Below are 23,227 nucleotides of genomic sequence, written 5' to 3' on the forward strand. Positions count from 1 at the left end.
GCTCCCGCAGCAGGCGCAGGCGGAAGCTCAGCTGGTTCAGGCGGTTCAGGGATTGCGTGATGTCCTCCATCATCGCAGGGCGGAGGCGGGACTCGCGGGCGGGCGCCCCGGCCGGAAGGAGGCGGGGGCCCCGGCGGCGGCGGGGGTCGTTTCTGCGCCACGGGAGGCCTGCGTTGCCTCGGAGAGCGTCGGGGCAGCCACAGAGAGCTCTGTTGTGAATGTTCAAGCACGACCTCGCCACAGGATGTTGCTTTTCCCGGCGCAAGGTGAACCTGGTTGCCGTCGAGCACCGATTGCAGGAGCCATCGGCGGGCGCCGCCTCGCCATGCGGCTCCTCGTGCTGGCGGCCCTCGCGGCCTGCAGCCGCGCGAACATCGGCGCGCCGAAGCCGAGCACGGCCGTGCCCGTGGGCCCCAACGCCGGCGGCCCGGGCGCGGCCTGGGACTGGCGGCGGCAGCTCAACGACGTGCTGCCGCACGTGCAGGTGCGCGTCGCGCCGCTGACGAACCTGAAGCTGCGGAAGAACATCCGGTGGCTGAGCACGCTGCTGAGCGTCGGCGCCGACTACAGCACGCAGCAGGGCGTCTGGAGCATGAAGTACTCGTGGGAGGACTCGTTAATTGGCGGCCGGCTCACGCTCAAGGGCAGCGAGCTCCAGCTCCACAAGGCCTGGGTCTTCGCCCTCGGCGGCGCGTCGAGCCTCGCGGCGACGCTGCGGCTCCGCGGCGCCGTGGACCTGACGACGGGCAAGACGTCCGCGCGGCTCGGCTTCCGCACGGAGCAGGCGTCCGGCGCGATCAACATCGTCGAGGGCGTCGACCTCGTGAAGAAGCTGCCGCTCGACGGCGCCGACGGCCACGCGAAGCTCGAGGTGAAGCTCCGCGTCGCCTTCCCCCAGCCGGACATCGCCGCGAACCGCGAGGCGAGGACCGAGCGGGCCGACGCCGACGAGCGGCGGTCCGACGTCTACGTCGGCATGGGCGACCTCGAGATCGACGTCGACGAGCTCAACCTGTGCCTGGACTGGTGATATAAAGCGCTACCACTCCGTTACGCCGTAGTCCTTGAGGAAGACGCCGAAGGGCGGCGCGGCCGGCTCGCCCGCCGCGACGCGGTTCAGGGGCGCGAGGACGGGGTCCAGGATGCGCGCCGCGGCGTCGACCTCGTCGATGGGGCTCTGGAAGCCGTGGTCCGCCGCGTGCGCCGCGGCGAGGTGCGCGGGCTTCTCGTCGTTGACCCAGCCCGTGTCCACGGCCGTCATGTAGATGCCGCAGTCCGCGTAGTCGCCGGCCGACGTCTTCGTGAGCATGTTGAGCGCCGCCTTGGCCATGTTCGTGTGCGGGTGCGTCGGCTGCTTGCGCCGGTAGAACTTGCCCTCCATCGCGGACACGTTCACGACGAACGACAGCTCGGGCTTGGCGAGCAGCGCCTTGAGCTTCGAGTTCAGCACGAAGGGCGCCAGCGCGTTGATCGCGAAGACCTCGGCGAGCTCCGGCGTCGACACGTGCTCGAGCTTCAGCGTCCACGAGTTCGTCCGCCGCAGGTCCAGCTGCTGGCCGAGGTCGCTGTTCGCGTCCGTCGCGGCGGCCGGAAACGCCGCGTCGTCGCGCCGCTCGTCGCCGGGTAAGACGCAGAGCTGGGACCGCCGGGCCGGGTCGCCGCGGTCGACGTCGCGCAGCGCGACGGCCGACGCGGGCGCCGCGAACGCGCGCGCGTGGCCCGCGGCCTCGGACGTCAACAATTTCGTTGCCTGGCCGCCCGCGAGCGCGTTTCGCAGGTCGAGCTCGCGCCGCAGCAGGGGCTCGTAGTACTGGGGCGGCCGCCGCACGGTCTGGCACGCGTTGTTGACGAGCACGTCGAGGCCGTCGGGCAGCAGGTCGTACAACGCGTCGCTCAGCGCCTCGACGGCGCTCAGGTCCCGAAAGTCCGCGCCGACGACCGTCAACCGGTCCCGCCAGTCGCCGACGTCGGCCTGCGTCGCGAAGCGCGCCGCGCAGTCCGCGGGGAAGCGCGTCGTCGCGACGACGCGCGCGCCGCAGCGCAGCAGCGTGAGCGCGACGCGGAAGCCGATCTTCACGCGCGCGCCCGTGACGACGCAGGCCTTGCCGCTTAAATCCGCGACCTGGGACCGCTTGCCGTAGTTCAGCGCCGCGCAGGCGCCGCAGAACGACGTCCCGTAGAACGCGTGGCGCTCGTTCGCCGGGAAGCGCGCGCGGCAGCCGTAGCACGACGCGAGGCGCCACGCGGGCCCGCCCGCGCCGTCCGCCGCCGGCGTCTCCTCGGCGACGCAGGGCCCGTCGGCGATGCGCGGCAGGCCGTCGGCGCTCGCCGCGAGCCGCTCGAGGCGCGCGGCGCGCAGCGCGCACCGGTCCGCGGCCTTCTTCTCCGCGGCGACCGCCTGCTGCCGCGCGCGGTTCGCGGCGCGCTTGTGCGCCTTGCGCGCCGCGGCCTTGGCGCTCCCGTCGGCCGCGCCGCTCCCGTCGAAGGTGCGGCCGAGGGCCCGCGCCACGAGGGGGCCCAGGGCGCCGCGCAGGGGGCGCAACGCCTTCGAGGACTCGTAGGCCTCGACGTCGAGCGCGACGCACGCGTCGAGGACCCTGATCGCCGTCGCGACGTCCTCCGGCGCGAGGTGCGCTGGGAGTTGCTCCGGCGCCTCCGGTGGGAGCACCGGAGCCGCCATCGCTGCGCTTCGCCGACTTGCAGGCAACGTTTGCGCCGCCGACCATGATGGGCCAGGCTTCTTGCCCAGTTCGAGGCAGCCCGTCGTGCGTGATGGGCTTTCCCGGCGGCCTAAGCTGAAGTGGGTGAGTCAAGTGAGCGTTCGACCCGAGTAGAGTGATGATGGGCGGCACTCGGAGCCTCGTCCTCCTCGCGGCGTGCAGCCGCGCCCTCCAACCGGACATCCTGCTCCTCATCGCCGACGACGTCGGCTTCAACGGCGTCGGCTACCAAAGCGACTACACGAACGTGTCGAGCGGGTTCCTGACGCCGCGCCTCGACGCGTTGGCCGCCGAGTCCCTCAAGCTCTCGAGCTTCTACGTGCTGCCGCTCTGCGCGCCGACGCGCGCGGCGCTGCTCACGGGCCGCTACCCGACGCGCTACGGGCTCTCCGCGTTCAACGCGGACTGGGGCAAGCCCTGGGGCCTGCCGGCGAACGAGACGCTCCTGCCCGAACTGCTCAAAGCCGCGAACTACACGACGGGCTTGCTCGGCAAGTGGCACCTCGGCAGCCACCGCGACGCGGCGCTGCCCCAGTCCCGGGGCTTCGACGTGTTTCGCGGCTTCTATTCTGGCGGTTTGACGCATTTCACGCACGACACGGGCGTCGCGAGCGGTGTCGCTTGTTTACGTTGTCTCGTCCAACGGACTCGTACCCGCGCGCGCAGGTCTACAGCTACGCGCCCTCGAAGACGTTCCCCGACGGCTGCCACCGCTGCGTCACCGGCTACGACTTCCACGACGGCGCGGCGCCGGCCTTTGACATGAACGGGACGTACTCGGCGGACGCCGTGCGCGACGCGGCGGTGGCGTTCGTGCGGACCGCCCAACGGCCGTTCTACGCCCAGTGCGCCTTCCAGAACGTCCACGAACCGCTGGAGGTGCCGGCGCGCTTCGCGGACCGCTACGCTGCGGCGCTCCCGGCGCGGGAGCGCGTCTACGCGGGCATGGTCTCGGCGTTGGACGAGGCCGCCGGGATCGTGCTCGACGCCCTACCCGCGCTCGACGAGACCGTCGTCGTGTTCTTTTCCGACAACGGCGCCATGGCCAATTCGGCGGCGCCCTCGGGCGCGCGGGCGAACTACTTCAAGGGCGGGAAGACGCTCACGACGGAAGGCGGGACGCGCGCGCCCTGCTTCGTCCGCTACCCGCCGCTCCTCTCGCCGGGCTGGTCCGCGTCGCTCGTCCACGTCGTCGACCTCTTCCCGACGCTCGTCGCCCTCGCCGGCGCGACCCACGCCCTCGACCTCGACGGCGTCGACGCGGCGCCGCAGCTCCTCGACCCCGCCACCCCGGGCCGCCGCCGGGAAGTGCTCTACAACATCAATCCGCGGTCGGACGACGCCGACCAGCTCAAGGCGCCCAAGGCGGCGCTGCGCTACGACGACTTCAAGCTCTCCTTCGAGTTCTGGTCCAACCGCAGCGGCGCGGCCCTCTACGACCTTGCGGCGGATCCCATGGAGACGTCGGACGTCGCGAACCGGCACCCGGGCGTCGTGCGCGACCTCGCGGCGCGTCTCGAGGCGCACGCCGCGCGCCTCCCGCCGCCCTTCGAGCCGTGGCCGCCGTTCCAGGGTGCGGATTACGCCTGCTGCGACTGCGAGGAGACGTTCGCGCGCGGCGCGCCGGCCGTCTGGGCGCCCTGGATCCCCGACGACTACGCGGCGGCGCCCTGCGCGCCGCCCTACGCCGCGTGCGTCGTCCCGCCCTGTTACGGGCATTGATGGTAAATGCTCCGCGAGCAGGATTGTTGAACCGATTGTTGCACCAACAAAAAACTCGCACCGGCTTTGTTCGCGCCGCGCGCCGCCGGAAATTTCGTCATGGCAGCCTCAGATTCGAAAGCAACCAGAGCAGCCGAGCGACGACATCGGCACCGCCCCAGTTCCATCCGCACACAACAAACAAGCAACCCACCCCACGTCGGGCGCCATGGGCAACAGCACGTCCCTCTCCCTGGGCAGCCCGCGCCGGCTCTCGGGCTCGGCCATGGACGCGCTGGCGGAGTACCGCGCGACGACCTTCGACGGCCTGCGCGAGTGCCGCGAGACGCTCCAGGAGCTCGGCAAGGAGGAGCTCGACGAGGAGGACTTCGACCTCGTCTTCTCGCTCACGCTCGCGGACCCGGCGGAGCACTTCAAGTACTGGAAGCTCGAGCCGTCGCGGGCCGAGCGGCGCTGGCAGCGCGCGGCGCGCGTCGCCAAGGCGACGTCGCGCTGGAAGCGCGCGGCGGCGCGGCGGCCCAAGGCCCTCGCGGACGCGGAGGCGTCGCCGCGGCGCGGCCGGCTCCGCGCGAAGCGGCGCCGCAAGGACGTCGCGCGGTCCATGGAGATCTTCTGCGCGCTCTACCTGCTCTGCGACGAGGCGTGCCTCGACGCGAAGGTCGCCGCGATCCACGCGCTCTTCGACGGCGACGGCGACGGCTACGTCTCCGCGTCCGAGTGCAGTCGGCTCCTCGTGTGCTGCTTCCAGGGCTTGAACCGCGCGACGCGGACGACGCCCGTCGTGTCCGCGGCGACGGTCGCCGCGCTCGCCGACGACGTCGGCGGCGACCGCGTCTCCGCGTCCCAGCTCCGGAGCTTCGTCGCGACGCGGCTCGCGGGGCACCTCGCGCCGTTCCTGCCAGGGCAGGACAAGGGTGATTCAACGTCGCTTCAACGTGAGTGTTCCGCGCGCGCCCGTTCTGGAAAAAAGCATCCACGCTTCGAGACCGTTCCGAGAGATGATCGCTCGTCCAAAAATCAGCCGAAACGAGTGGAAACCGGCCGAGAGAGGAGCCTTTGAAGTTGGGAATTTCGCACCCTTGTCCTGCCCAGGTTCCTGCCCGCGCGCATGGTCCACGCGTACCACCGGCGGCGCGAGGAGCTCTGCGACCGCGCGCTGGCGGACTTTTTGCTGCGGTCCGGGCCCGCGCGCGTCGTCGACCTCGACGTCTTCCGGGGCATCGTCCGGCGGCTGCCGGGCTTCCCGTCGCGCGGCGACGTCGACGCGTTCGCGGCGCTGCTGGACGCGAACGGCGGCGCGGCCGACGGCCTCATCGGTCTCGACGAGTTCGGCGACGCGGTGGCCGCCTGGGTGGCCTTCGCCGTCGTCGACGACGACGCGTCCGGGTCGCTGTCCGCCGCGGAGCTCAAGTTCCTCCTCTGGGTCCAGGCGGGCGACGACGGCGCGGAGCCGGGCGCCCACGCGGTGGGCCGGGCCCTCGCGGCCATGGACGCCGATGCGAGCGGCGAGATCGACCGCCTCGAGTGGCTCCGCTACGCGGCGTGCCGCGATCCCGTCACGGGCGCGGCGCGCTTCTCCAGGGCCGATCGCGCCGAGTTCGAGGCCAACGACCGCGACGGCTCCGCCGACGTGTCCGTCCGCGAGGTCCGCGCGACGTTCCACAAGAACGCCAAGGACGCGCTCGCGCGCCTCGAGCTGACCGAGGGCGTCTTCTCCGTCGAGACCTTCGAGCTCCTGAACTCGCTCGTGCGCGCGGCGGGCGACGAGATCATGCACCTCGTCGACAAGGACCGCGACGGCGTCATCTCCTTCAGCGAGTACACGGCCGCGAAGCCCATCATCAAGCAGAAACACGACGAGATCCTGAACTACGCCACGGTCGTCGTCCGGCACCAGCACAAGGACCCGGCGGCCTGCGCGCGCGGCCGCCGCCGCAAGGCCGCGGGGACCCGCCTCAGCAACGTGGCCCTCTTGCAATCGGGGTCCTCCGAGGAGTTCTAAATTACACGAGCTTAGCATGCGATCACCGACTTGCCGCTGAGGGTCGGGTGGCGGTAGAACTTGAGTCCGTTTGTTCGCCGGCGCGGGAGGACGCGGCGCTGCTCGTCGGCGAGTCGCGCGATGGCGTCGCGGCGCCTATCTCCGGCCCGCCAGACGAAGTCGTCGTTGATGATGATGTCGCCACCGCCGATGTAGGCCTCGTCGCCCTCGCCATCGCTTTCCTCCGGGTACCGCAGCGTGGGAATCGTTCCGGAGACCATGAGTCGCATGCCGTCATTAGGATAATGTGGATTGGCAAAAACATTGTCCATCTCAAAGACCAGATGCACGCGCCCCTCGTGGGGCTCGAGGCTCACGTCGCGGAGGAGGATCGGGGCGTCCGGCACCGGGTCGATGGCTCCCCCCAAGTCCCGGGCGTAGGAGACGTACGACTCCTGCTCCGAGTCCGAGCCGTCCACGGACGGCGGCGGATCATACCAGTCGTCATCCGAGTCGCTGTCGACCAAGCGAAGGCGCTCGACAAAATCACGGTACTCGGCCCGTTCGATGCCGCTGTCCGGCACGCACAGGTCTGCCGCGCGCATCGCGTAGCCGCCGCCGCGCCGCGCCGCGGCGGACCAGTCTCGATCCCAATCGTAGTCATCGCGTTGCATGTCCCCGTACGCCGGCAGGAACGAGAAGGCACAAAAGGAGGATAGAACGTCGTCCGGCGGTTCAGAGGACCCGTGCGTGATGCCTTCGCGCCGCTGCCAGTGGTTCTCGCGGGGGTCCGCGCCGAGAATAAACTCGCGCGTCCCGGCCTTCGGGTGCGGCTCCTCAGCCCCTTCGTCGGGCCGAGCTGCGCCCGGCGGGACGAAGCTATAGGTCTGCGGCTCCTGCTTGAGGAGGCCTTCGGCGTAGTCCGTCCAGCGCGTCGGCGCGCCGAAGAGGTCCACGCGCGTCGTCCGCTCCCCCGCCGGGAGTTCTCGGAGCCTATCTCCGGCCGTCGACGGCGCGAGCGCAATGGCGAAAGCGCGAAGCTTGCGACATATCGAGGAATTCGGATTGAATGCCGTCCCATTCTTTCGGCTGATGGAGATATGCCAGGCGTCGATCGGCCAGGGCATCGCCGACGCCTTGCCGTAGAACGTGAGCTCCATCGCCTCGCCGAATCTCGCATCCTCGCAGCAATCGCAGCCGATGCCGTAGCAGAACGCCGCCGCGCGGTGCGCGAGGATCGCATGAGCGCGGTCGACCAACGCCGCGTGCGGCGCGGTCGCCGTCGGGACGCGTCGTTTCGTCCGACCCTCGAAGACCTCGCGATCGCCGTCTTCGGTAATATACGCGTCCCGCGTATTCACGAAGCCGCGATCCGGGTCGATGTACTTGCACGTGTCGAACCATGTGTCGAAGCCTCCCGCGGCATGGATCTCCTCGCTGAAGTCGCAGTACCACGGGCACCGGTCCACTTGCTCCCGGATGTAGTCCTTGACGGTCAGCGTGCGCGCCGTCGCGTCCGCGGGCGGGCATCCGACCTGCGCGAGATGCACGGACGCCGCCATCTCGTCGACGGCGTCGCGCAGCGCCGGCGACACCACGCGTAAGAACGCCGTCCCCGCGGTCACGATCATGATCTCGATGCGAGCGACGTCCCGCTCGTCCGCGGCCGCGCGGCGCAGCAGGGAGGGCACCGCCCGGAGCTGGCGCGTCATGGTCTCGCGCGTCGCTGGATCCGACGGCACCTCGGGCCAGTTCCACTTCGAGGGCTCGTCCATCAGCGGCGACTCCGAGCCGTCCAGCGGCATGGGTCGCAGAGCCGATGCATAACCGAAGATATCGAAGGCGACCAACTCGGGGAGCGCGGTCAAGAGCTTGTGCGAAGCCGCGGCGATGCGTGACCGGGTCCGCGGCATGGGCGACCGGATAATCACGTGTAAAGGCGGCGGACTAGCAGCCTCTGAGGGCGCCCCATACGAAGAGCTCTTCAACCAGGCAAACATGCGTCGGCGCGTCAATGTTGCGGTTCCAGCCTCGCGCGCGCTTAAGCGCGCGCGACGAGCGGCTGCTTCTTCGCGGGCGCGGCGCCGGCGCCGACGACCGCCGCGGGGTATGTTAACGGTCAGTCGCGAACCACGGGGCCGCTCCAGGCCCATCGCGCGAAGGGCTCCCCGGGCAGCTCGTCGAGGGTGTGCTTCCAGGAGTACATCTGCTTGATCCGCCGGAAGTTGCCGAGCATGCTGAAAATCTTGCGCGGCTGCCGCGTCGGCGACGTTTTTCCCATGTACGACGCCGCGCTATATTTCTGCACCATGTCGCACCGCTTCCCGCGGCGCGCGGCGAAGGCCTTCGTCGCCGCGGGCGACGCGCCCTCGGCCGCGACGAGCGCGGCGAGGTCCGCCGCGTCCTCCCAGGTCACCATCGTGCCCTGGCCCTGCGAGGGCACCATCGGATGCGCCGCGTCGCCGATGACGACGACGCGCCCGTCGAGCCCGGTCCAGGAGCCCAGCGGCGGCCGGTCGCCGAGGCGCCGCTCGAAGATCTCCGCCGGGGGCGTCGCCGCGAGGCACGCGAGCGCGTCGGGAAAACGGGCGAAGGACGCCTCGAGGTCCGCCGTCGACCCGGGGCGGCCGAAGCCGCCGAAGGAGCCGTCGGCGATGGCCGCCGCGGACCGCGGCGCCTCGGTCGCGGGCAGCGTCAGGTACCAGCTCGTCTTGCCCCCGCCCGCGTCGAAGGCCAAGATCGCGCGGCCGTCGACGCCCGTCGTCGCGAAGGAGACCTCGCCGGGGCCGTGCAGGGGCAGCGCCGCGCTGTCGACGATGGCGTTCCAGAGCAGTTGGCCCGAGTAGCGCGGCGCGTCGTCGCCCGTCGCCACGAGCGACCGCACCTTGGACCCGATGCCGTCGGCGCCCACGAGCAGCTTCGCGCGCACGCTCGACCCGTCGACGAAGGCGACGTCGACGCCGCCCTCGGCCGCCGTCGCGCCGGCGACGGCCCGCCCGCAGTGGACGACCTCCGGCGGCACGACGTCCGCGAGCGCCTCGTGCGCCGACGACCAGGCGATGTTGTACTGGTCGTGGCCGAAGGTGTCCTTGAAGGTCGTCGCGTCCATGGACACGCTCTTCTCCTCGGCGCCGTCGGCGCCGTATTTCGTGATTTTCTGGGACGTGATGCGGACGCCGCGCGCGCGCATCGCCGCGGGCAGCCGTCTGTCGACGGCGCCGAGCGCGGACATGCCGTTGGCGGAGATCATGATGCCCGTGCCCGTGCTGCCGCGGAGGAGCTCGCCCGCGGCCTCGAAGCAGTGCGCGTCGATGCCCCGCGCGCGCATGGCCGCGCAGGCCGCGAGGCCGCCGAGGCCGCCGCCGGCGATGGCGACGTCGACGCGCGTCGGGACCGCCGTCGGCGCGAGGGCGTGCGCGGTAGCGGCGATGTATAGCAGCGCGAGCATCATGTCGGGCAGCCTCTGCAGCGCGAGCATCATGTCGGGCAGCCCTAACGTGATGCTGGTGCAGTCTTGGGGCAACCTTTTTTTGGCGACACGAGTGCGAGGCGGCCGCTCGTCCAAGGAGTGCTTGAGTTGCTGCCGACGAGCGCGAGACTGGGCGCAGCCCCTGGCTGGCTCTGGCGTGGTGCGATCTCCCTGTTGAGGTCGGAAACTCATACCCGCAACACGGCACCGGGCGGTTGTTGCCACAGGGCAACCATGTTGCCACAAGCGCTTCGAGCCGCGACTTCGGGAGGCAGCGGGCCCAGAGGGCACGACCTGCCAAACGGTGCCGCGCCGCCCCCCCCGGCCGGTCGCCGCGCGTTGGAGCGTCGACCCCTTTGCTCGCCCCCGCCGGCCGCCGGTCGGCGCCGCGTAGGACCCCGGTTGGGCGCCGCGCGCTAGCCATGGTCGAGAGCCCTACCATCAAGGTGGATCGGCGGGGCCTGGCCCCCGCGCCCGGGGCCGGCGGCATGGTCGAGCCGCCGAGTCCCATGAGCCACGCGAAGATCCTCGCCCGGCACGCGACCTTCGCGCCGCGGTCCGAGGAGGAGAAGGCGTTCGGCTGCCCGATCCCGTCGCCGAGCGGCGCGTCGGCCGCGCGCGCCGAGGGCGAGAACGAGGACCCGGGCCGGGCCGGGGCGGCGAAGGCCGCGGCGGCGGCGAGCCCGCGGCCCGCCGGGCGCGCGACCGTCGCCGCGTCGACGCCCGAGAAGAAGAAGGAGGCCGCGGCGTCGCCGCGGCGCAAGTTCTCGTTCCCGAAGATGGGCTTCTTCACTAGGGGCGCGAAGCAGCGCGACGCGCCGAGCCCCGCGGCGCCCCTACGCGCGGCGGCGGCGACGCCGCCCCGGCGCCCCAAGGGGTCCATGCTCCTCGAGCCCCGCGGCGCGGCGGACCAGCGCGTGACGCTCGTCCTCGACCTCGACGAGACCCTGGTGCGGTCGTCCTTCGACACGAACTTCGACGCGGACTTCGAGGCGCCCTTCAACCTCAACGGCTCCTGGTGCACGGCGCGCGTGCGCAAGCGGCCCTTCGTCGACGAGTTCCTCGCGCGCGTCGCGGACAAGTTCGAGGTCGTGATCATGACCGCCGGCGTGCGGCCCTACGCGTCCCTCGTGCTCGACCTCCTCGACACGGGCCGCGTGCTCGGGCCCCGCTTCTACCGCGAGTCCTGCACGAAGACGGCCAACGGCCTGCTGGTCAAGGACCTGAGCCGCATGAACCGCGACCTGAAGCGGACGATCATCGTCGACAACAGGGCAGCAAAAGGGTGATTCAACGTCGCTTCAACGTGAGTGTTCCGCGCGCGCGCGTTTCGGAAACAGCACCCACGCTTCGAGAGCGCTCCGAGAGACGATCGCTCGTCCAAAAATCAGCGGAAACGAGCGGAAAACGACCGAGATAGGAGCCTTTGAAGTTGGGAATTTCGCACCCTTTTGCTGCCCAGGTCGACAACTCGCCGAACGCGTACCTCTGGCACCCGGAGCACGCCATCGACGTCGTCGACTTCGTCGGCGACCCGGAGGACGACGAGCTGAAGACGATCGCCGATTTTCTGGACGTCATCCACGACGTCGACGACGTCCGCCAGCACGTCGCGCACTGGCGGAGCGGCGGGAGCTACGAGCTCCCGCCGAACGCGCGCGCGGACGCGCCGAACCGCGCGGCCCTCGCCAAGGAGGCCAAGGCCGCCGGCAACTGAGGCCGCCGGACCAACGCGCCCCCGCGGCGGGCGCCGCCGCCCCCGCGCCGTCCCCTTTTTGCTCGTCCGAAACCGCCCGCCTCCGCGCCCGCGGTCCCGCGCGGAAGACCGGAGGCCGGCCTCCCGCCCGCGTCGTTCAAGCCGCTCTCCGGTCGCCCTTTATGACTTAACCTAGCTAGTGAAGCAGCCGCTGCGGGTCTCGCCCGCCCTCGGGCGCTAGTGAAGCGGCCGGTCTCGCCCTCGAGCTTACGTGCCGACCGCGCGCCCGCGCGCGTCCTCGACGCCGGGCCGGCGCCGCGTCCCATGCCTAGGTGAGCTCGATACCGCCGACCTCGCTGATCCACTCGTTCAGCCGCCAGTCGACGACCTCCGCGGCGACGAGCGGATCCCGCCGCACGAGCGCCTCGGCGTCCGCGTAGGAGTCGGCGGCGAAAAAGAGCATGCCGCCGCCGCCGGGCTTGCCCTCGCCGTCGACGCGGTAGCCCGACGTGATCGTCGCGCCGCCGTCGCGCAGCTCCGTGACCCAGGCGCGGTGCGCCTCGAGGTGGGGCTTCACCACAGGGAACGGCGCGCAGAACTGCTCCGTCTTGACGAACCAGCGCGTCGCGCGGAGCGCCGTGCCGTGCCGTCGCCGCGCCGAGAGCTGCTGAAACGCCGACGCGGCGCTCAGCAACAGCGCGCAAAGAAGGCGCAGGACCATCAAGAGCAGTGGGCAATCTCGTGGGCAAGGCTAAAGGTGCACTTCAACTTAGCTAAAAAAGAGCAGCTCACAGAGCCTCCGGCATGGGAACCGGCACGCGCGTGCCTTACTCCGGGTCGAACCAGCGGCAGCCGGCGGCGTTCGGGTCGAGGTAGGGGTACTTGCCGACGCGGCCCGGCGGCGCGGTCACCTTGACGCGGGCCGGGTTCTCCGGCGAGGTCGGCCGCGTCACGCCGGCCCTGAGGAGCGCGTCGAAGACGTGGTAGAGGTAGAAGGGGAGGTAGAACTTGCGCGCGTCGCCGGCCGGCGGCCCGTCGGGGAGGTCCTCGAGGCGGAGCTTGTCCCAGTCCGAGTAGAGGACGTCCTCGGGCGGCTCCGCGAAGGAGAGCCAGGACCGCACCTGGGCAGGACAAGGGTGATTCAACGTCGCTTCAACATGAGTGTTCCGCGCGCGCGCGTCACGAGAAAAGCACCCACGCGTCGAGACCGTTCCGAGAGATGATCGCTCGTCCAAAAATCAGCCGAAACGAGTGGAAAACGGCCGAGATACGAGCCTTTGAAGTTGGGAATTTCGCTCTCTTGTCCTGCCCTGGACCGCACGCGGACGTGGGGCAGCTCGTCGAGGAGCGCGTCGAAGTAGCCGCGCTCCGGCAGCAGGGGCGGCGTCTCGAGGATGGGCACGGCGCCCGCGACGACGGCCTCCGTGTCGCGGTAGTTCTGCCAGCCGACGCCGGGCATCGACGGGGCGTAGGCCGCCTCCGCGAGCCTCGCGAAGTAGTCCGCCGGGTCGAGGCGGCCGCTGCGGAGGTGGGACCCGCGGTCGTAGAGCGGGTCGCCGTCGCAGAGGCCCCGCGCGCGGAGCTCGTCGAACTTCTGCCGCCGGCCCCGGTGCAGGTTCACGCCCGCGCACCGCACCTTGAGCGCCTTGGGCCGCGCGCGGCACTCGTCTCGCAGCTGGGGCCCGCGCTTGACGCCGCTGGGCACCGCGAGCGTCGGCGCGCCCCGTCGGATCAGGGGATTCGCCAGCGGGTTGTTCGCGAGCACGAGCGCGTCTCCGGGCGCGTTGTGGACCTGGAACCAGGGGTCGCCCATCTTCACGACGACGCTGACGTTCGCCAGGGACGCGTGGCGCTGGTCCGGCGGCGGGTACTCCGTCTGCTCCCAGACGAAGAGGCAGTGCGGGTTGAACGCCGCGCACAACTTGTGCAGCGACCGGTGGTCGAAGAGCACGTCGTCCGCGCGGAGCTCCGCGACGTCCCAGGTCTTGCCGTTGCATCGCACGTGCGTCTTGCCCGCGTAGGCCTCGTGGAGCGCGAAGCGCTCGACGGCCCAGTGGCGGAGGCAGCACGCGAAGCGCCGCGCGACGCACGCCGGCGGCTCGCCGAAGGGCACGCGCGCGAGCAGGCAGGCCAGCGGCGGCTTCTCGGCGGGGCAGGCGACGGGCGGCCGGCCGCAGCAGCTGAGGTTCGCGCGCTGCGGTTCGGCGAGGTGGCGGTAGGTCACGGCGTTCGCCGGGTCCAGCTCCGGCCGCTCGTCGATCCAGTCCATGCACTTCTCCCAGTTGCCACAAACGCGGCCGAGCGGCGGGTCGATGACTTTTGAAACATCAGGCGCGACACCGCGGTCGCCGGAGGCGAACGCGAGGACTGCGGCAGCCCGGAGCAGGCTGCGGCTCATCGCATCGTGGTTAAGGCATCAACAACGATGGTGGGTAGCGCGCGACGGCGGCGCGCGTCGGCGGCGGCCACAGAGAGAGCGCGCGCGGCCCGGGGGCAGCTCACAAAGCTTCGAAGACGGCATCATCGTCGTGCACAGACCTTGAAGTAGGTTATGGACGCTGCTCAGCCTTGGTGAGCCGCATCTGCAATGGTGGCCAGCTCGATCGCCTCGGCGTGCCGCTGCCTCGGCGGCTCGACCGTGAACGCATAGAGGCCCACCTCGGCGAGCTGCTCGAGACAGTCGCCGCTGCACGAGCGATGGCGCCGGTGCTCTGCTGCCTCGCCTTCGGCACGCGCGGCGACGTGGAGCCGGTGCTGCGCGTCGCGCTGCGGTCTTATTCGAGCTATGGCGTGCGCAATGGGCCGCGCGTCACGTTCGTGACGCACGAGACGCACAAATCCTGGCTCGCGCCGGCGGAGGGCGTCGACTTCGTCTGGGTGTCGACGCCGCCGGTGCTGCCGCGGTCCGCGGACGCGGCGCGGCTCTGGAGCGCCGAGCAGGGCGCCGCGTGCCTCGCGGCGGCGCGCGGCGCGGACGGTCTCGCCTTCAACCTCTTCGCGCTCGAGGGCGTCCACCTCGCGGACCTGCTGAAACTGCCCTGCGTCGTCGTCCAGGGATACGCGTTGCCGGGCTCCCCGCCGAGCGGCTGGCGGGCGGCGCTCGAAGCGCGCCAGCCGGCGCTCTTCCGGCGGCTCACGCGGAACTTCCGGCGCGAGCGCCCCGACTGGCACGCGCTCGATCCCGAAGAACGGGCGCGGTCCGCCCCGCCCGCGACGATCGTCCTCGACGACGTCGAGCACTGGCTCTGGCCGGCGCTCCTCGACGACCGCTGGCTCGCGTATCGCGCGACCATCGAGGGCGGCGAACCGAAGCGCGCCCACGGCCTCGCGCGCTTCCTGCGCCGCCGCGGGGCGCCGGAGGTGATCTACGGCGTCGACGAGGCGCTCTTCCCGCGGCCGGGCTACTGGCTCCGTCGCTTCCACGTCCTCGGCAGCTTCCTCCGCGACGAGGATGGCGACGGGATCATCTCCGTGGACACGGCCTACGCGCCGGCCGCCGGCGCCGCGACGACGCGCGCGGCCGAGGACTTCCTCGCCGGGGCGGCGGACCCCGGCGTCTTCCTGAGCCTCGGCGCCGCGGGGACGGCCGCCGCGGGATGCCTGACGCGGGAAGCGGCGGAGGCCATCTACGGCGGCCTGCGGGACGCGCTCCGCGCGACGGGCCGGCTCGGCGTCGTCCAGGCCGACGAATTCGGGTACGCGATGGCCGCGTTCCGCGAAACCGCGAACGTCTTCGTGATCGACGGCCCCGTCGACCACGGCCCCATCATGCGGCGCTGCGCGTGCGTCGTGCACCACGGCGGCGCCGGCACGACGCACGCGGCCGCGGAGCGGGGCTGCGCCCAGGTCGTCGTGCCGTTCTTCTTCGACCAGTTCTTTTGGGCCGAAAACGTCGCGTACCGGGGCGTGGGCCTCCGCGCGGAGCCGGCCGGCGTCGGCGCCGCGATCGAAGCGGCGCTCGGCGGCGCCATGCGATTCCGGGCCGTCACGTTGGCCCGGCGGCTTTTCGCGTACGGCGTCAACGGCGCGTCGGTCCACGTCGAGCGCGCGCTGCGGCCGATCGACGGGTCGACGTGGCCGGACTACTCGTCGACGTCCGAGGACTCGGAGTCGGACGGCGAGGACGACTTCGCCGCGGACGTCGAGTTCGACTGCGGCGTCGTCGTCCGCCTGCCGCGCGCGTCTCCGTCGGAGAACGCGCACCTCGAGCGCGAGCTCTTCGTCGAGGGCTGCTACGACGAGGCGTTCGCGGGGTTGTCCCCGGACGAGAACCAGCTCGTCGTCGACGTCGGGGCCCACTGCGGGCTGCTCGCCGTCCGCTACGCGCCGCGGTATCCGCGCGCGTATTTCGTGTGCGTCGAGCCCCGGGCGTACGGCAAAGCGGCGCGGAAGGCCCTCGGCGTCAACCTCCGGAGGTACTGCGGGAGCCGCCACTTCAGAATATGTCCCTACGCCGCCGGGGCGGAGGACGGCGAGGGGTCGTTGACGACGTATCCGGCCATGCCGGGCAACTCGACGCTGCGGCCGCGGGAGAAGCGCGACGAGCACTTCCGGGGCCTCGAGGCCGACGACCTCTTCGCCGGCGCCGCGGAGCAGCCCGTCAAGGTCCAAAAGCTCGACACGCTCTGCTTCTCAGCTCAGTTCGGCGGTCTTCTGTGCGAAGTGAACACGCTCGATCTGTTGAAGATCGACGTCGAAGGCCACGAATACGACGTCCTCCTGGGCGCTCGAAGCACGCTCGCTTGCGCGGAGCGCGTCGTCGTCGAGGTCCACGACGTCGACGGTCGCCTCGGCGCGTGCGTGAAACTCCTCGAGGCCTCGGGGTTCCGGACGCACACGCGGTCCGCGCCGGCGTGCCTGCCCACGAACCACCTCCTCTTCGGACGCCGGCCGCCTCGCTCGAACCAATATCCCTTTGAACGGGTGCCCTTTGGACGGTAATTTAGCCAGACCTTTGCTTTATCGAATGGCAGTTCCAGGGCTGCAGGTCGGATGCGGTCCGTTAGTTGCTCGACAGGCTTCAACTACAACCGGCTCAAAACGGTGCCTTTGTGTCTCTTCTGACACCAAATCAGCTCTCTTCGCTCTCTCGACGGCATTCCTTATCCTGGGGGTCCTTCCGCCGCGCCCGCGCTCTCGACGACGCTGCGAGGCAGCCTCCAAGCAGCTTTGCACAGCGAGGCCGCCTCCAAGCAGCTTTGCACAGCGAGGCAGCCTCCAAGCAGCCCAAAGCAGCTTTGCACGGCGAGGCAGCCTCCAAGCAGCCCAAAGCTTGCAGCGAGGCGGCCCCCACGCAGCACACAATGGTCCGGAAGAAGGACGAATGGGACTTCGGCGGCCAGAGCGAGCTCACGCAGGAGCTGGGGCACGAGGCCTCCCAGCGCCTCGCCGCGGAGTACAAGAACGCGAAGTCGTCGAAGCTCAAGTCCGACCTCGCGGCGGGGCTCATGAACTGGCTCATGGACACGAAGAAGAACGTGGTCTGGGACGAGGAGACGGCGGCGACCGAGTGGCAGCGCGACCGCGGCAACGCCGTGTCCACGCGGCTCCTCGGCGTGGCCTACGAGCGGGGCCGCGGCAAGGAGCAGAGCGACAAGGACGCGCGGCGCTGCTTCCTCAAGGCCGCGATGATGGGCGACGCCACCGCGCAGCGCTACGTCGCGGGCTGCTACCTCCGGGGCGTCGGCGGCGACGTCAACTACGACGAGGCCTTCCGCTGGTACACGAAGGCGTTCAACCAGGGCGACCTCAAGGCCCAGGCGGCCCTCGGGGACATGCTCGACGCGGGCCAGGGCTGCGACCGCGACGCCGACGAGGCGCGGACCTACTACCGCGCGAGCCGCGCGGGCAAGTCGCTCGCGACCAAGAGCGCCGCGACACAGTAACGTTTCTTTTAGAACGCGGGGCCGGCGGTGACCCGAGCGCGCCCGTTCGTCGCGACCGCGGATCTTGGATGGATCCCCGCGGTCGGTCATGCGGCGGCGCTCGCGGTCGGCGCCGGCGAGCCGCGGCCGGGCGCCTACGCGGCCAGCGCCTTCTCGACGTCCGCGGCGACGTCGTCCATGTCCAGCGCCTTCAGCGCCGGGAACGGCCGCTTCATGTCGAGGAGCTCGACGACCTTTGTGTCGCCGACGGAGACGACGAAGGCGCCCTTGCGCGGCTTCTCCTCGTTGATCTTCACCTCCGCCTTGCCTTCCAAAGCCTTCAAGACCTTGTTCGCGCGGGTCTTGAACGCGCCTCAGCTCTTGCAGGCCTCGACGACGACGACGCCGCCCTCCGACGGCGGCGCGTCCGCCTTCGTCTTCGCCGCCTTCTTCGGCTCGCTGTCCTGCTTCGCGGAGGCCTTGCGTTTCGGCGCCATGGCGACCTGGGGGTGGGAGAGCGTTTCGCGAGGCGCTGCGCGCGCGCGGCCGTGCTCTCAATCCTGTGCGATTCGCGTTGCGAATCTCTCTTCCGGACGTGCTGTGTGCACGCGCGACCGCACGCGCGCGGCTTGTGTTGCGCGGACGCGGCAGTGCGCTGATGCAGGCTGAGTCGTGCAGATGAGTCGTGCTCTCGGAGATGGGCCGCTGGTGCAGAGACCTTGCACAACAACTTGCAGCGCTGAAAATCAGCGCGGAACCGGGCAACAGGATGGCACGACGCTGCCCCCGGCGCCGGCCCGTGGCGCGCTAGCGCAGCGGACGTTGCCCCCGGTCGGCGGGCGGCATGGGCTGCGCCCTCTGCCGGCCGCTGTCGGCGCGGTCGCTCCACCTCAACAAGGAGCACTTCCGGAGCCTCCTGCGCCTCAAGGAGTTGCTCCGCCTGACGCGGCGCGACATCGACCGCATGCACGGTCTCTTCAACCGCATCGACCGCGACAAGAGCGGCTGCATCTGCTACTTCGAGTTCCTCATGCACCTCGACCTCGACAAGAGCCCCTTTGTGGAGAAGGCGTTCATGCTCGCGAACGTCGACAGCGCGGACAACATGGACTTTGCCGAGTTCGTCGGCTCGCTCTATGTTTATTGCACGCTGTCCTGGGACACGCTGGTCAAGTACGCCTTCGACGTCTGCGACGTGGACCGGAGCGGCGTCCTCGAGGTGCGGGAAGTGGAGGAGCTCGTCCGGTCCGTCTACGGGAAGGCGTTGGACGCGCGCGTGGAGCAGCTGTTGCGGGTCATGGACAGCGACTGCGACGGGACGATCTCCTTCGACGAGTTCCGCGCGCGGAACCGCCAGCACCCGCTGCTCCTCTTCCCCGCGTTCCACATGCAGGAGCGCATGCGCCACGCGTGTCTGGGACAGGGCAGGAAAAGGGTGATTCAACGTCGCTTCAACGTGAGTGTTCCGCGCGCGCGCGTTCCGGAAAGAGCATCCCGGCTTCGAGAGCGCTCCGAGAGATGATCGCTCGTCCAAAAATCAGCCGAAACGAGCGGAAAACGACCGAGATAGGAGCCTTTGAAGTTGGGAATTTCGCACCCTTTTCCTGCCCAGGTCTCGGCGCGAGCTACTGGCGGAAGCGCGAGCGCGACGTCGACCCGGAGATGAAGGCCCACATCGTCGACATTTTGCAGGGCCTCGACCCGGACCACCCCGAGCGGCAGGAGCGCAACGCGGCGCGCGACGCGGCGAAGCGGCGCGACCGCGGCCAGCGGGCGTCGCGGAGCTTCGACGACGACGGCGGCCGCGAGCGGCGCAGGTCCCGCGACCGGGGGAAGCGGCCGTCGCGGAGCTTCGACGACGCCGCGCCGCGGGAGCGGCGGCGGTCGCGGAATTCGGACGACGACTTCGAGAGCCCGCTGTCCGCGGCGGTCCCCGGCGACGGCGGGGCGGGTCTCGACGAGCGGCGGAAGCGGCGGAGCCGCGACCTCGCCCACGCCAAGGCGGCCAAGCAGGAGCGCGCGCAGCGCAAGTCCAAGGACGCCCACCTCGACCCGACGACGATGCACAAGTCCGCGTACGAGCGCCAGGTGCCCGGCGCGCCCGAGGAACAACACAAGCGCCACCCCAAGAAGGGCCGCAAGGGCTCGCGCGTCGCGCCCGAGGGCGGACCGAGGCCGCCCGGGAGTCGCTCATGACCAAGGTCGTCCGCACCGCGTCGGGCAAGTTCAAGCAGATCAAGCAGTTCCCGGCGCGCGCGCCGTCCTTCACGCGGAAGCGCAAGTCCAAGTACGCCGCCGGCGGCGGCAAGTAATTCGATCGTGTGTGGTCGGTCGTGTGTGGGCGCAGCAGTCACAGACTTCTTCAACAAGGCTTCAGGCAATTGGGTGAAGTCTGTTGGTGGAGGCGACGTCGACCTCTCCGCGGACCATGCGCGTCGTCGAATCAAACCCTCGAGTCTCGAACGGCCTGGCCGACGGGGTCCCGGACTCCCCGGGGTGCGCGAACGGCATGCGGTACCAGGTGCTCCACGAGCTCCCGGGGAACGTGAAGCGCTGGGTCTTCGACAGCGACGCCGGCGACCCCGCGTCCTACACCGACGCCAAGGAGAAGGCGGCGAACCTGCGCCTGTCCGCCGACTTCGAGGGCGGCGACGTGAGCGTCGTCGTCGACGGGAAGAAGAAGAAGACCTGGTCGGCGAAGAAGGGCAAGAAGCCGCCCGCGGCGGGGGGCAAGCGCAAGCGCGAGGCGCCCGCGCGGTCGGCGCCGTCCGCCGACCTCCGGGGCATGCGGGTCAAGGAGCTCAAGGCCCTGATCGAGCGCGGCGGCCTCGACCACGCGGACTGCCTCGACAAGGACGCCCTCGTCGAGCGCGCCGCCGCGGCCGTCGCGCGCCTCGGCGAGTGCCAGCGCGCGCAGGCCGCCGCCAAGGCCGCGCCCAAGGGCGCGGCGACGCCGGCGGCGAAGAAGGCCAAGGGCGCCTGCGACGCCGTCTACCTCGAGAGCGTGGGCCTCTGCGGCCGGGGCGAGGAGCACGCCCTCGGCGCCTTCCACATCCTCGGCCGGAGCAGCCTCAACGACGCGATCGTCGGCGAGAAGCTGCCGCTCGGCGTCGGCACGGACGAGACGGGCATCTCGCGCCGGCAGTGCACGCTCGAGCGCCGCGGCGACGGCGCCTACGTGGCGACGACGGCGCCCAGCGCCCTCAACCCGACGGGCATCATCCTCGCCGGCACGCGGCAGCGCGCGCTCGTCGCGCCGGGCGCGAGCCGCGCGCTCGAGCTCGGCGACGTCGTCGTCCTCGACGCCTTCAACGAGGCCACGACGGACGAGTCGGGCCTCGCGACCTGCATCCGCTTCGCCTACGCCCTCAAGGCCGCGCGGCCCCGCGCGACGACGGCCGCCAAGGCCGCCGAGCCGCCCCAGGCCGCGGCCGAGCCGCCCGCGGCGCCCGCGGCGCCCGCGGCGCCCGACGCGGCGCCCGACGCGGCGCCCGACGCGGCGCCCGACGCGGCGCCCGGCGGCGCCGGCGCGGCGCCGACGCGGCGCCCGCGCGCCCGCGGCGGCGCCCGCGGCGGCGCCCGCGCCCCCCGCGACGCGGGCGAGGCGCCGCTGTTCTCGCTCAAGCAGCTCGTCGAGGTCGCGCCGCGGACGCACCCGGGCTTCAACTACCACGGCGGCACGGCGATGATCGCGAAGATCCACGACGAGCGGTCCGCGGACCTCGGCCCCATGAAGGACGGGAGCGCGTCGCGCACGACGGGCTTCACCTACGGCGTCAAGTACGTCCTCGGCGGCTCGGAGAAGCGCGTCGACGCGCAGCACATCGCGGCCAAGGGCGACCTCGCGAGCTCGCCCCTGAAGCGCGCCGCGTCCGCCGAGGCCGCCGCGGCCGCCGGGGCCGCGGCGCCGCCGGCGAAGAAGGCGAAGAACGGCCCGCCGCCAAGGCGGCCCGCGCGACCTACGCCGCCGGCGACGACACGGGCCTCGCGCCCCTCGGCCCCTACGAGCTCTACGCCGGCGCCGGCCGCGCGTTCCCGGCGGCCGCCGCGGCCGCGGCGCCGCCGCCGGGCCGGCGCTGGCCGACGCAGGTCGCCAACGCCACGGAGGCCTGCGTCCGCGACACGGCGGACCTCAACCTCATCTCCGCGACGTTCCGCGACCGCGTGCGCCGCCGCAACGAGACGCCGCTGCCGCGGACGCTCGCCGCGGTCCTCAAGGCGCTCTGCCGCGCGACGGCCGCGACGGAGGTCGACCAGCTCCGCGAGTGCTTCCTCGTCGGCTGGGCCCGCTTCGCGCCCGACGTCGCCCTCGGCCCGGACCTGGACGACGACGACGTCGCGGCGGTCGAGGCCAAGCTCGGCGTCGACCTCGACTGCGCCGCGGACGCGCAGCAGCGGCTCCTCGACAACCTCTCCGTGGCCTACCTCGGCCCCGGCGACGAGGAGAACGACGCCATGTACGGCTCCAGCGCCGCGCGCACCGCGCGCGAGCGCCGCGAGAAGGCGCTCGCCGCGAAGCGCGCGCCCAAGACCCCCTTCCTCGAGAGCCCGCTCGACACGCTCGTCGCCGGCTGCGCCGGCCCGCTCAAGACGCTCTGATCCGCCCGCCGTAAACACCACGCTTTTTACGTACTAGTACGGGGCGGCGCACTCTCGGCCGGCGGGATCATCCGATTATGGGTGCTTTAACTCAATGATTATGGGAAACTCGTCGCGAGCGCTCGATTTTTCGGGCGACGTTCGAGGAGAGGGGGTTAAAGAGGGGTCGGGGACACTTTCGGGGACACCATGACGAGACACGGGGCGGCGCTGTGAGGATGAGGGCGTGAAGCGGACAGAGTGTCGATTTTATCGGACGATAGGCTTCAGCGTCCGCCCAAGCCAAGGCAGGCGCGTCGGCGGGGTGCGTCGCCTAATGCGCTAGAGAGAGAGGCGCGTAGGCGGGGTGCGTCGCCTAATGCGATAGAGAGACCGTGGGGGCTCTCGAGCCGGCTCCCGGCCATCTTCGCGGCCGTCTGGGGTCCGTGGTCGCGGGCGATTCTCGACGAGAACGCCCTCGCCTAATGCGCTATCTCTAGAAAAGCACGACGACGTCTCCGCGCCTCTCGCCAGTCAACCCGCCTTACTAACTTCCTTCAAGTCGTTCTCCCGGAGCTCGCGCCTGGCCGCGGCGAGCTCGAGCTTCGCGTCGCAGAGCGCGACGACCGCGACCGTGAGCAGGCCGATGAGGACGACCGTCGACTCCGCGAAGTGCTTCGTCAGGCCCAAGACCCAGTAGCCCTGGGCGAGCAGCACGCCGATGACCCGGGACTGGATCGCGAGCGCCCGCAGCAGCGGCGCGAGCACGAGCCGCGTGTGGGCGACGAAGGACGTGATCGGCGACGCGAGGTAGCGCAGGAGCTGCGCGACGGGCCGCCGCGCGCCGGCGAGCGCGAGCGCGAGCCGGTAGTGCGTCGTCGAGCCCGGCGCGGAGCGGTAGCCCGCCCAGGCGCCGTAGCCCGAGCTCGCGAGGACGTAGGCGACGAGCGTCGACCGCAGGATGCGGTAGACGAACCTGGCCCAGGTGACGAGGAAGATTATTAGCAGACCGGCGACGACCATGCCGAGCGACACGGCCAGCGACGGGTGGTCGACCAAGTAGATCACGTGGCGCGGGAGGAGCCGGAGCACCGGCGGCGGGATCTTCGACGAGTAGCGCGCCGTCGACGTCCTCGGGAGCGCGCGGCCGACCGCGACGTGCAGGAGCAGGAGCAGCGCCGGCATCGCGACGAGCAT

General features: G+C 71.1%; 10 protein-coding genes across 10 annotated transcripts; 5 read left to right on the forward strand and 5 right to left on the reverse strand.

The window, feature by feature from the left end:
• Nucleotides 1-1,912: 1,912 nt before the first annotated feature.
• Nucleotides 1,913-2,095, reverse strand: AURANDRAFT_8831 (hypothetical protein; the record flags this gene model as incomplete). The annotated part of the gene is made up of 1 exon (XM_009042694.1): nt 1,913-2,095. A coding segment is annotated over one exon (183 nt), but the record flags the coding sequence as incomplete, so codon positions are not given.
• An 800-nt stretch (nt 2,096-2,895) lies between these two features.
• Nucleotides 2,896-3,216, forward strand: AURANDRAFT_8512 (hypothetical protein; the record flags this gene model as incomplete). Its single annotated transcript, XM_009042664.1, has 1 exon — nt 2,896-3,216. A coding segment is annotated over one exon (321 nt), but the record flags the coding sequence as incomplete, so codon positions are not given.
• A 266-nt stretch (nt 3,217-3,482) lies between these two features.
• AURANDRAFT_67258 (hypothetical protein) lies at nt 3,483-4,442 on the forward strand (the record flags this gene model as incomplete). Its single annotated transcript, XM_009042665.1, has 1 exon — nt 3,483-4,442. One exon carries the CDS (start codon nt 3,483-3,485, stop codon nt 4,440-4,442), a length of 960 nt encoding a protein of 319 aa, XP_009040913.1.
• A 208-nt stretch (nt 4,443-4,650) lies between these two features.
• On the forward strand, nt 4,651-7,142 carry AURANDRAFT_67259 (hypothetical protein; the record flags this gene model as incomplete). Its single annotated transcript, XM_009042666.1, has 3 exons — nt 4,651-5,366; nt 5,535-6,321; nt 6,486-7,142. The coding sequence occupies 3 exons, from the start codon at nt 4,651-4,653 to the stop codon at nt 7,140-7,142; spliced, it is 2,160 nt and encodes a 719-aa protein (XP_009040914.1).
• Nucleotides 7,143-8,542: 1,400 nt separating this feature from the next.
• Nucleotides 8,543-9,901, reverse strand: AURANDRAFT_67260 (hypothetical protein; the record flags this gene model as incomplete). The annotated part of the gene is made up of 1 exon (XM_009042693.1): nt 8,543-9,901. One exon carries the CDS (start codon nt 9,899-9,901, stop codon nt 8,543-8,545), a length of 1,359 nt encoding a protein of 452 aa, XP_009040941.1.
• An 872-nt stretch (nt 9,902-10,773) lies between these two features.
• Nucleotides 10,774-11,609, forward strand: AURANDRAFT_55235 (hypothetical protein; the record flags this gene model as incomplete). The annotated part of the gene is made up of 2 exons (XM_009042667.1): nt 10,774-11,154; nt 11,355-11,609. 2 exons carry the CDS (start codon nt 10,774-10,776, stop codon nt 11,607-11,609), a joined length of 636 nt encoding a protein of 211 aa, XP_009040915.1.
• A 307-nt stretch (nt 11,610-11,916) lies between these two features.
• On the reverse strand, nt 11,917-13,857 carry AURANDRAFT_67261 (hypothetical protein; the record flags this gene model as incomplete). Its single annotated transcript, XM_009042692.1, has 3 exons — nt 11,917-12,274; nt 12,420-12,709; nt 12,910-13,857. 3 exons carry the CDS (start codon nt 13,855-13,857, stop codon nt 11,917-11,919), a joined length of 1,596 nt encoding a protein of 531 aa, XP_009040940.1.
• Nucleotides 13,858-17,610: 3,753 nt separating this feature from the next.
• On the reverse strand, nt 17,611-17,949 carry SelH (selenoprotein; the record flags this gene model as incomplete). Its single annotated transcript, XM_009042691.1, has 1 exon — nt 17,611-17,949. A coding segment is annotated over one exon (339 nt), but the record flags the coding sequence as incomplete, so codon positions are not given.
• Nucleotides 17,950-18,398: 449 nt separating this feature from the next.
• On the forward strand, nt 18,399-18,794 carry AURANDRAFT_16367 (hypothetical protein; the record flags this gene model as incomplete). Its single annotated transcript, XM_009042668.1, has 1 exon — nt 18,399-18,794. A coding segment is annotated over one exon (396 nt), but the record flags the coding sequence as incomplete, so codon positions are not given.
• Nucleotides 18,795-22,564: 3,770 nt separating this feature from the next.
• On the reverse strand, nt 22,565-23,227 carry AURANDRAFT_67263 (expressed protein; the record flags this gene model as incomplete). The annotated part of the gene is made up of 1 exon (XM_009042690.1): nt 22,565-23,227. The coding sequence occupies one exon, from the start codon at nt 23,225-23,227 to the stop codon at nt 22,565-22,567; it is 663 nt and encodes a 220-aa protein (XP_009040938.1).

This window comes from Aureococcus anophagefferens (assembly GCF_000186865.1).
Source record: "Aureococcus anophagefferens unplaced genomic scaffold AURANscaffold_35, whole genome shotgun sequence".
Taxonomy (NCBI): domain Eukaryota; class Pelagophyceae; order Pelagomonadales; family Pelagomonadaceae; genus Aureococcus; species Aureococcus anophagefferens.